Below are 11,865 nucleotides of genomic sequence, written 5' to 3'. Positions count from 1 at the left end.
TTTTTTTTTTTTCCAGTGCTGAGAATCGAACCCAGTGCCTCACACATGCTAGGGAAGTGCTCTACCACTGAGCCACCACCCCAGCCCCATCCTGTGCATCCTTTTATCTTCAAGCAGTTTTGGCATTCAGAGGAAGGGCTTCCTGTGAGATTTCCAAAGGAGATTTCTGTCTCTCCTCACTGTTAGGAAGTTCTTTACCTTTAGCTCCCATCCTTTCTAATTTTTTTTTTTTTTTTAGAGAGAGGAGAGAGAGAGAATTTTTTTTTAATATTTATTTTTTAGTTCTCGGCGGACACAATATCTTTGTTGGTATGTGGTGCTGAGGATGCCGCACGCATGCCAGGCGAGCGCGCTACCGCTTGAGCCACATCCCCAGCCCCTCTAATTTTGTTATAATGTGGAACATCCAAGGACTATAGCTGAGACCTAACAACTACTTGTATGACTAATCCAAAAAGTGGTTTGGCCCACTGGGTGAAAGGAACAAATCATATATCAAGGACCAATGATCTAGGACCGCTAGTTAAAGGACATGAACACTAGAGGGCTCTGGTATGTCCTGGAGTGCCAACTCTTAGCTTTCCTTAAGGCATTCCCCCAAATGACAAAGGGTGATCCTGAAGGCATCAGATATATGGAAAGTCTGAAACCAGATGATTCTGTTCTGGAGATTCCTCCTGCAACTGATCTGAAAAAGTCTATAAATAGATAAGGGGGTGGGTACTAGATCCTGGCCTGTAGAATGTGCTACTATAGTTAGCAGGGACACTGTGTCCAAGAGGCCTTTTTACACCTTTACTCCCCCATCACTTTCTTCTACTCTGCTGTATCTATGTTGTTTGCCCAAGAAATAATACAAAAAAGGCAAATTCACACTCAAAATTTATTGAAATTTTTATAAAAACTCAGGCCAAGTGGAGGAATATGGTACAACCAAAGAGTACAAGGATAGTTTTGTTCATTGCTTTTTTTTTTTTTTTTTTTTTTCTCCTTGGCCCTATTGCTGTGATGGTGAGACAGCTCCTCACTCTGTTAGTCAGGCAGCATGGAAATATTCTTAAAACTGAGGCAATATGGATTTCAAGCTGGGGGCAGATTGCCTTTTTTCCTGAGAAATCTCAAGCCAGGCAAAAATTATATACCACCCAATATCACTATTGCCAGAGGAAAGGTTTAATGTATTCAAGCCTTCAAGAAGTTGATCTCTTTCCCTGGTCAGATACTGTGGTCTCCTGACAGAGCTCAGAGAACCACATAGTCCTGATCCTAATTCAGTGTGAAAAGGTTGCAGGCACATGGAGCTTTCAGAATAAACCTGACCCTTTCCTAGGCATGTCTCATTTCCATATTCATCCTCACTGCCTCCTCCCTCCCCCAACATTTCCAGTCAGTGTAGAGCCTAACTTCTGGGGAATTGAGAAGAACATTGTCATAAATAGTCCAGTCCAATCCTCTCAGACTGGAGCAGGAGCCAAGCCAAATAAATAAGAGAATTGGGTGGGAAGGGGGAGTAGAGGAGACGTTAGGGAACAATCTTTTGCGTCAAGTGTGGTGCACCTCATGGAACATCAATTCACGGGGGATGGCTGTTTCTGGACCAAACTTGGTGGCTGCCCGGCGCTCAAAGGCAGCAACATTCTGTTTGACAACCTCATCAAAAAACATGGTGGCCAGCTGGGAGTGCAGCAGAGAACGAAATTCAAAGGAAATCTGGGAATGTGGAAGAGACAAATTCTTCAAAACCACATTAGGTTGTCCTTGGGCAATGCAAGGATACTATTCCTCAGTGCCTTTATTCCCAGTCCCCTCCAGTTCCTTAAACCCTCTCAAGAGTCCTGACTTGGGACTGAAAAGAGTACAAGTCTATATAAACTTAGACTTGTGAAACCCATAAACTTGGCAAATGCTTAGTACTAAATATACTTAAAGAATAACCCTGTCACAGTACCTCAGCTCTGTTCTCACACTCAGTTTTAGACCTGGGCTGCAAAGCCTTCTGACTCACCGAAAAGTCCACAGTGCAGGTCCTGGGGTAGGCAGGAATACCAGGGCTAAATCGCCAAATAGTCTCTAAGTGGTTGAAGAGCTTGGCGTCAGTACAGACAGCCTAGAATAAGACAGCTAGTTAAGCCATATCACTATGTATAGGAGGCAATAAGATGGAATTAAAAGCCAATTTTCTTCTAATATTGAGGAAATACTTGATATGAGGTGATAAAGTCATTATGAGGAAAGCCAAAATAGCCTTGTGTGTGTGTGTGTGTGTGTGTGTATCAGGGATTGAACTCAGGGGCACTGGACCACTGAGCCACATCCCCAGTCCTATTGTATTTTATTTAGAGATAGGGCTCATCGAGTTGTTTAATGCCTCACTTTTGCTGAGGCTGGCTTCAAACTTGGTGATCCTCCTACCTCAGCCTCTTGAGCCACTGGGATGACAAGCTTGTGCCACCGTACCCGGCTCCAAAATTGCCTTTAAATGTGAAAATGTTAAGAGAAAAAACTTCCTGGTCAATCCCTCCCGGGCAGGCCTCACCTTGACCATGTGAGGTTTGACCATGGAAACTGCAGAGGTATAACGTTCCACTATAGGTGGAAAGCCAACCTCCAACTGGGCCTTAAGGTGACCCTTACGGCTGGATACCACCAGAGACTTCTTACACCAAGGCACAAACTCGCGATACTCCTGGACGTTGGACACCACTTCAAACATTTCCTGCATTGAGTACCTAGGGGAAAAGGAATCAGAGAAGCCAAGAAATTGCCAGCTGGGCCAGGTTCCCCCTTGCCATTGCCCCTGAATTCATATCTTGCCCGCTAACCATACACCTTCAGGCGTTAGAAATCTTAAGACTGGACAAATGATTTTTCCAAAAGCAAACATGTACAAGTCCCCATGATGTTAATTTACCTTATGTTTTGTAAAGTTGCAGAATGCTTTTACATTTATTATTATTATTATTACTATTTTGGTGCTAAGAGTTACATTCATTATTTTTATCTTAGGAAAATTTTAGGGATAAGAGATGGTCAGTTTTACTGTTGATCACACTAGGGTCAGATCCCAGTTCTACAACTTTCTTTCTTCTCTCTCTCTCTGTCTCTCTCTCTCTCTCTCTCTCTCTCTCTCTCTTATTTATTTATTTATTTATTTAGAGGCAGGGTCTCCCTGAGTTGCTTAGGGCCTCCCTAAGTTGCTGAGGCTAGGTTTGAATTCACAATCCTCCTGCCTCAGGCTCCAAAGTCGCTGGCTTTACAGGAATGCATCACTGTGCCCAGCTTCAGCTCTACAACTTCCTAACAGTGTGACCCTAGGTAAATAACCTGTGTCTCCATTTTCTCATCAAGTACCTGATTCATAGGTTTGTTATGAGAATTAAATGAGACATTTTATGTAAAATACCTAAGCAGCCTGGTTGCTACACTTGTATTGTGCTCGAAATACATTTTTAAAAAAGTTATCAGAGAAATAATACCCTCTCATCATGTTATATTCTATCCATATGGTCCAATTCTAGGCTTATTTCACTTAATGCTCATGCATAACAACAAAAGAGGGAAATTGAGATTGGAAGGATGGAAGGGAAGAATAAAGGATCAGTAACATATCTGTGGAGTGGGGTGGCCAGAGGTGAATCTCGTCCACCATTAGTACATTTATTATATCCTGGACATGGTTATTTGGAAAGGAAGAGGGGTGGGGATATGCAGGTCAGAAGAGGATGCTCACCCCATGATCCTACGCTCTGAGTAAGCCTTTCGCTTGTTGGTGAAGGGGGCAGCAAAGCCCATGAAGGAACGACTGGGAGTTAAGCCAGTCTCAGCTGCAGAAACCTGGGCACCTCGGGGCAAGAGGAGGCTGTAGGAGATCAGAAACCTAAGGCCAATAAAAAGGGAGAGGCAGCGTCACAATCTTTTTTTGTATTCTTCAACCATTTCCAGGTGAAGGGGAAGAGGGGAATATCCCAGAGGAAGGTCGTCCAGACAAGCTTCCCCCCCAGCACCTGCTGCACTCGCCTAGCTCCTTCGCCAGGCAGTCACGAGTGCGAAAGGTCTAGGGCGGTTGAGGACAGGACTGGGGTGGGGCTGGGAAAATGAGGGGTGCATGCGAAGCGCCAATTACCACTGGGGCTACGCCATTGCTGAAAGCAAAACTCGGGGGCATCACTATCCCAAAGCCTCGCCCGACCCGTTATTGCCAGGGCATCCGCCTCGGCGAAGAAGTGATTGGCACCCACCCACAGCACTTCCCCTCGCATATAATTTGCAAAAGCATTCTCCAAAGTTCTACTTGAGCTTCCAGGGCACCACTACTGCCAGCCCCTGCCGCGTCCGCATCCCAGGACTACCACCCTCCACCGATGAACTTCGGGGTGCTGGCGGAACCCCCTTCCTTGCTAGCAGATGCCCTCACCTCCCTCTCACCTCATTGGTCGCAGCGGTCGCGGAGTGCCTGAGGGCGGGGCCGGGCGCGCGCCCTGGCGGATCGAGAAGCCGCCGCAGCTCTGGGCCACCGTGCGCGTCCCAGCTGGGAGCCGCCGCGCGCCCGCAGAAGCCATGCGCGCGACCCTTCCTGGCGCTCTGACGCCCGCTGCACCTCCTCACTCCAGAGCAGGAGCGGCAGGAAGGGCCAGCCGGCTAGCTCAGCGCCCCGGAGCGCCGGGGTGGCGCAGGGCTTCGGCTCCTCTCGCCGTGCTCCCGCACGGGCCACCGGGTAGGCTAGAACTGAAGCCGTGACCGCAGCTCCCGGTACCCTCACGTCACGCCGTTGCCAGGGCTCGGGACCCGGAGAGGGAGGAAGGGAACAACGCTGCCTGTCGGGAGATGTAGTTTCACACCTCTAGCGAGAAAGGGCATTGGGTGTGCATTTGAGAGACAGCAGAGAAGGCTCAGGGGAACGAGGTCACCAAGTAGAAATTTCTTGGCGAGTCTGTGGTCACAGGACCTAATACGTAGGCACCGAGACGACTTTGTGGCCGTGTCAACAGCAGATGTCTGTGAATCCTCTGAACCCTAACCCACTCTTAGATCTTTATCATTCTGCCTTTATGTTAGAAGCTCTTTTCATCCTTGTGACCTTCACAGTGCCTGGTGCTATGCTTTATATCTTTGGAAAAAGAAATTAATGTTCCAAGCTCTGGTCTAAGACTACACAGTTTTCTCTTTTATATTTATAGAAAGAAGTTGCAGTGATAAGAAACACTTACTTTTAGGAGAGAGATCATCTTTGTCAGGAAAAGTGTGTATTCAATGAAGGATGAAAACTCACAGAAATTCAGGCAAAGAAATATCAGTATACTCCTTTTCATAATTTACAGAGAAAACAGTTGTTCTTGATAGAGTGAGGACAATGAAAGAAAAAAGAAAGAGAAAGGAAAAAGAAATCAGCAGTTAGAAAGAGACTGAATCTAGGTGGGTGCAAAAGCAATTGAAATCCTCCTCATGGTGGAGTGGAAGGATATTTTAAGACTAATGGCACCTACTGCTCAATAAAATGTTTATGCTGTTACAGTAAAACCTTCTTTTCTAAATCTTTCTTTCTAAAGCTTCCTTTCTAATCTTTAGTCAAGCTTTCCACATCAGAAGAGCTTTTTGCATAAGTGTTTTGTGTAGTGGTAGTCGGAAAAGGGCAGGGATAAAATAATGACTCATTTCAATGCAGGTCTAATTGGTGTGGAAGAAAGACATCTTGCCCAGAAACAGGGGTCTGGAAGTATATATAAACCTTCCACCTCTAGGTTCGGGATTTAGTGCTCTGTGGCTAACCACTTGCTTAGCACACACAAGGCCCTGAATTCTATCCTCAGCACCAAAGGAGAAAAAAAATACCAGGTGCCAACAGACATGGTTGCAATCCCAGTAACTTGGGAGTCTAAGGCAGGAAGATGTCAAGCTCAAAGCCAGCCTGGGAAATTTAGCAAGACGCTCTCTCAAAATAAATTAAAAAATAAATAAAGAGTGGGGTGAGGTGGGGTAGGGATCTGGCTCATTGGTAGATGACTTCTGGGTTTAATCACCAGTAAACACACACACACACACACACACACACACACAGAGAGAGAGAGAGAGAGAGAGAGAGAGAGAGAGAGAGAAGGGGAGCAACCTATGAATCCTCTAACTTCCCCTACCTCTTTTTTTTTTTTTTAAAGAGAAAGTGAGAGAGGAGAGAGAGAGAATTTTTTTTTAATATTTATTTTTTAGTTCTCGGCGGACACATCTTTGTTGGTATGTGGTGCTGAGGATCGAACCCGGCCGCACGCATACCAGGCGAGCATGCTACCGCTTGAGCCACATCCCCAGCCCCTTCCCCTACCTCTTGACCTCTTGAAACTGACATTACTTTGGGGACTTCCACTAGATATGAATTGATTTAAAATTTAAACCCATCTTATCTGGAATTCAAGTTAGCAAGAACCATTCCTTGAACTGTCAGGCATATATTTAACATTTGTTAGGAAGGTACTTTTATCCTTAAAGAGCAGGAACTTCACACAATTATGTGATAAAGATGGAGCCCAGGTCTGGATGATCACCAAGCCCACTACCATTTTTGGGGAGGGAGAGTTTGGAATTGAACCCATGGCCTCACTACATAATAAGCATATTCTCTACCACTGAGCCACAACCCTCCCTCAGTGATCCCAAACCACTGTACTACCTCTGTAGTACTCAATACTACTAGTTTAATAAACAATTATTGGACTGGGGGGTGTAGCTTGGTGGGACATTTAGCATGTTTGAGGCACTGGATTTTGTCCCCAGCATAAAAAAAAAATAGCATGTTTGAGCACTGGATTTTGTTCCCAGCATAAAAAATTGACCAAATGAGCCAGGCACAGAAGTGCACGTGTGTAATCTCAGCAGTTTGGAAGGCTGAGGTAGGAGGATCAAAAGTTCAAAGCCAGCCTCAGCAATTTAGCGAGGCCCTAAGCAACTCAGCAAGACCCTGTCTCTAAATAAAATATGAAAAATGACTGGGGATGTGGCTCAGTGTTTAAATGCTCCTGGGTTCAATCCTTGTTACCAAAAAAAAAAAAAAAAAAATTGATCAAATGAATGTTTTAATGTTTCATCACCTTTCTTTGTTTTGTGGTACTGGAGACAGATCCAGTGAACAACATGTCCAGGCCACTTTCTTCCTTCCTTCCTTCCTTCCCTCCTTCCTTCCTTCCTTCCTTCCTTCCTCCCTTCCTTCCTACAGGGGATTGAACCCAGGGGCACTTAACCTCTGACTGTATCCCCGGCCCCGTTTTATATTTTATTTAGAGACAGGGTCTTGCTAACTCCCTGAGGGTCTCACTAAGTTGACCTTAAACTTGGCATTCTCCTGCTTCAGCCTCCCAAGTTGCATTACCACATGTGGCTAAATTTTTCTTTTTATAGGGACTCACTGAATTTTGGAGGCTGGCCTTGAATTTTCAGTCTTCCTGCCTCACTTTTCTAAGTAGCTAGAATTACAGGCATTTGCCACTGGGAATGATTTTTTTTTTTTTTTTTTTTTTTTTTTTTTTTGCACTAGGGATTGACCCCAGGGGCACTTAAACACTAAGCCATATCCCCATCCCTTTTTATTTTTTATTGTGAGACAGGGTTTCAATAAGTTGCTTAGGGCCTTCTTAAATTGCTGAGGCTGGCCTCAGATTTGCAATCCTCTGCCTCAGCCTCCTGAGTAGCTGGGATTATAGGCATGTGTCACAGCACCGGGCCTCATTTCTTTAATGCTGCTAATATCTTTTCCCCTAGCATTCAGAGAGAGCCTGTTATGTCCTCATATCCCATCCCTTCTCCTTATCATCATGGTATAGTATATTCTTCCAGTTCAAAGATGGTAATTTGAAGTCACCCCCAGATGGGCCTATGACCTTGAAGGACAGATTTATTCTGTCTAATTTCACTCTCTTGTCTGTCTCCACCTCCTCTGACTAAGGGCTTAACACATGCAATGCGAGACAGTTACTTATCTTGAGCAATAAGGATCTGGTTGGGAAAAGACAGAAATTAACTGGGATACATGACTGAACTGTGACCTCATTAATACACTGCCTTAACTGAGTTAAATACTGAAGAATCCCCAAGGTCCAATAAACCTGCCAAGCAATTTGCTTGCTATCTCCCTACTAATTAGATTAGCTAATTACTGCCACTAAAACCTTTCCCTCCAGCGTGCGGCCCAGGTTCGATCCTCAGCACCACATACCAACAAAGATGTTGTGTCCGCCGAGAACTAAAAAATAAATATTAAAAATTCTCTCTCTCTCTCTCTCTCTCTCTCTCTCCTCTCTCTCTCTCTCTCTTAAAAAAAAAAAGAGAGAGAGAGAGAATTTAAAAAAAAAAAAAAAACAAACCTTTCCCTGTGCTTGAAACAACCAATTCCCTATGTGTCCATGCCATTCTGTATCAATAACTGCCTATGAGTACTGACTGAAAACATACCTCTTCCAGGAAGACCCTCTTGACTGAACCCATCCCTCAACGTTACCCTGAACAGATAATTCCATGTAAACTAGCATGTATCCTATATTTGTTTCATGTATATGTGTGTGTTCTTCTAAATTGTAAACTCAAAAAAAAAAAAAAAAAGACACTACAACTTCTACTTCCCAATCAGCATGGCTGCTATGCACACAGTGAATCTTGAAAAGAATTAAAAAACCAAAGTTTAACTCCTAGATATAAAGATAAATTCAACAGTTAAATCCAGGACTTTTGCATAGGAAGGTTTTGTTGACAGGTGCAGTGATATATGCCTGTAATCCCAGCAACTGGGGAGCCTAAGGCAGGAGGATTGTAAATTAGAGTCTAACCTTGAAAATTTAGCAAGACCCTGTGTCAAAATAAAAGGCAAAAAGGACTAGAGATGTAGCTCATTGGTAGAGCACCCCTGGTCCCCAGTATGGGGGGGGGGGGGAAGGAAAGTTGTGTCTTCTTCCTCTTGTTACATTTTTTAACATTATTTTTTTTAGTTGTGGACACAATATCTTTATTTTATTTATTTCTTTTTATGTGTTGCTGAGGATTGAACCCAGTGCCTCATCCATGGGAGGCAAGTGCTCTACCACTGAGCTAGCCCCAACCCCTCTTATTACTTTTATGTGTTACACTGAGCCCTAGAAGTACCAATGTTATCTACGTCGTCACTTTATTGCTTTGAATATTAAAAATAACCCTTGTAGGGTAGGGGCTGTAGCTCAGGGGCAAAGCACTTGCCTAGCATGTGTGAGGCACCGGGTTCAATTCTCAGCACCACATATAAATAAATGAATAAAATAAAGGTCCATCAACATCTTAAAAAATAAAATAAAACCAATAAAATAAAGGCATTCTGTTTGTCTACAACTACAAATAACAACAACAACAACACTTTTAGCTTCTTCCTCTTTCCAGCAGCCTAGAGAACCAGGCTGGCAACCTCCCTTGTTCACCTCCACCCCTGTGCCAGAACCAGCCACGTGACCCCAGCTGAACCCTTGACTGCAATTCCTCAGGTTACCAAGAGCTATTTTGGGCAGTAGAGACCATGTATTTCCCTCCTCCTCTCCTCTGGGTCATATCCTAGCTTAGCCTTTCCTGGAAGATCCTTCATACCCAACACCCAAGCAGACAAGTTCAAATGTTGTATCCATTGGATACGGATACTCAGCTACCTTCATTTTCTATTTCCTTTTTCCTCTTCTTCATCATCATTTTTTTTGTGTGTGTGGGGGGCTGGGGATCGAACCCAGGACCTTGTGCATGCAAGGCAGGACTCTACACTTCATCATCAAATATTAAGGGCCTGTTTTCCATATGCTGATCTGCTAGAAATAAAAATAATTTTTTTTTTGGCAGGACTGGGAATTAAACACTGGGCACTCTACCACTCTACACCTCTCTTTTTCTTTCTTTCTTTCTTTCTTTCTTTTTTTTTTAGTTGTAGATGGATGCAATACCTTTATTTTATTTTTTATGTGGTGCTGAGGATGGAACCAAGTGCCCCCCCCAACCCCATGCATACAAGCCAAGCACGCCACCATGGAGCCACAAACCCAGTGCACACTTCCAACCCTTTTTAATTTTTTATTTGGAGACAGGGCCTCACTCAATTGTCATGGCTGAAACTTGGGATCATTCTGCTTCAACTGTCTGAGTTGCTGGAATTACAAGGCATGAGCTACTATGTTCTCTTAAAAGAATAATTTAATGCAAACCTTTTTCCTTCAGAAAGCTCAAATCCATTTTTAAAAATTATTATTAAAAACAAAACAAAACAAAACAAGCAATATACTGTGTTAGGAAGAAAACCTCTATGGCACATGCCTATAATCCTAGTGAATCTGGAGGCTGAAACTAGAGAATCACAAGTTGGAGACCAGTCTCATTCAGCAACTTAGCAAGGCCCTCAGCAAGTTAGTGAGACCCTGTCTCAAAAATAAATAAAAAGGTCTGGAGATGTGGCTCATTAGTAAAGTGTCCCTGGGCTAAATCCCCTGTATCCACCCCCCACCAAGAGGCTCTAGCTAATAAGGAGGTTAAAATTCATTCAGAAATGACAAATACCAGTATGTCATAAAAAATGTAACATGAAATGAGAAACAAAAGTCTATGCAGTTTAAACCAGATTGTGGCAGTATAAACTAAGTACTTAAGTATTCAGGAGAACTGTTAACCAGAGAAGACTTCCTAGAAAAATAAGTTTTAAGAAATATTTGTGTTAGGGCTAGGGATATAGCTCAGTTGGCAGAGTGCCTGCCTGACATGCACAGGGCCCTGGGTTCAATCCCCAGCAACACACACACACACACACACACACACACACACAAAGAATTAAAAAGAAATATTCGTGTTGTTTTGTTTTTGCAGTGCTGGGTCCTTACATGTGGTAGACAAGCAATATTACTGAGCAACACCCCCAGAACTTAAGCAAAATTTAAAATTGCATTTTCAACATGGTAAAAATTTTTTAATTTTTAAATTCTATTGTTTTCCCTGTGTGTGTGTTTGTGGTACAGGGGATGGAACCCAGAATCCAGGGCCTGTGCATGTTAATTAAGCACTGTGACACTAAGCTACATCTCCCTGACTCTCCAAAATTCTAAAAAGTGTATCGTGATAGGTAATCCCTCTTATTCTTCATTTCCTTTTCCCTAGTTTTTCGCTCCAGGAGAAAAGCAAAGCTACCAGTTATGCGTGTCTTTCCAGCAGGAGTCAAGATATTGAAGACAAGGGAGGACTTTTATATATTTTATATTTGTTGCCTCGACAGAGGGCCAACTTGCTATATGTTTTGCCAAACGCGTTCTCTTCAACGTATTGAGTTGTTGAGCTCCGAACAGGGTCTTAAATCACCTTTCGTAAATTGTACCAATTTTTAAATCTCCACTTATTTCCTTTTCCCTTTCTAGGCTGGGATGTCCTCCAGCCAGTTGTTCCTTGATTGGCTGCTCCAATTGGATTGCCTCTCCAATGGGGGAGGGGAAGCACCACCACTCCCGCTCTTTTAGGGGGAGAAACCATTGAGTCTTTTGAAGTGTAGTCACCATACCGCCTTAACTTGTGCGTTTAGTAATTAGGGAGTTGAAAAGTGCCCCTCTGTTGGCCTTGAAGGCCTTACTCCAGTGGTCTTTTTGTGGGTTTTTTTCTGCAGCAGGAGAATGTTACTTCAGATTTCTCTCTGCAGAGTATTTCTGCTGTTTCCTTTCTACACAACTCCCATCTCACCCAGTGGAGATGTGCTTTCCTTTCCTCTGGGGCTACTACCATATATGAACCCCAGATCTCCACACCACAATTTTCTCTAGTCTGTTGGCTATTTTGGTGGGTGGAGTCGCTGTCGGGAGGAGTTAGCTCGGCCAGGGGTACTGTGGCTGGGCGAGATCTGGCCAGCCG

General features: G+C 43.8%; 1 protein-coding gene across 1 annotated transcript; it reads right to left on the bottom strand.

Annotated features, from left to right (window-relative positions):
- Positions 1 to 864: 864 nt before the first annotated feature.
- COQ10A (coenzyme Q10A) lies at positions 865 to 4,809 on the bottom strand. Its single transcript, XM_081309453.1, has 5 exons — positions 4,426 to 4,809; positions 3,731 to 3,877; positions 2,537 to 2,729; positions 2,006 to 2,107; positions 865 to 1,710 (listed from the first exon to the last, which is right to left on the bottom strand). Exons 1-5 carry the CDS (start codon positions 4,557 to 4,559, stop codon positions 1,543 to 1,545), a joined length of 744 nt encoding a protein of 247 aa, XP_081165579.1. The 5' UTR covers positions 4,560 to 4,809; the 3' UTR covers positions 865 to 1,542.
- Between the last annotated feature and the right edge of the window lie 7,056 nt (positions 4,810 to 11,865).

This window comes from Spermophilus citellus, assembly GCF_964194105.1.
Source record: "Spermophilus citellus genome assembly, chromosome: 10".
NCBI classification, from domain to species: Eukaryota; Metazoa; Chordata; class Mammalia; order Rodentia; family Sciuridae; genus Spermophilus; species Spermophilus citellus.
Note: the sequence above shows the minus strand (reverse complement) of the source record. Positions and strands in the feature narration are given on the sequence as shown.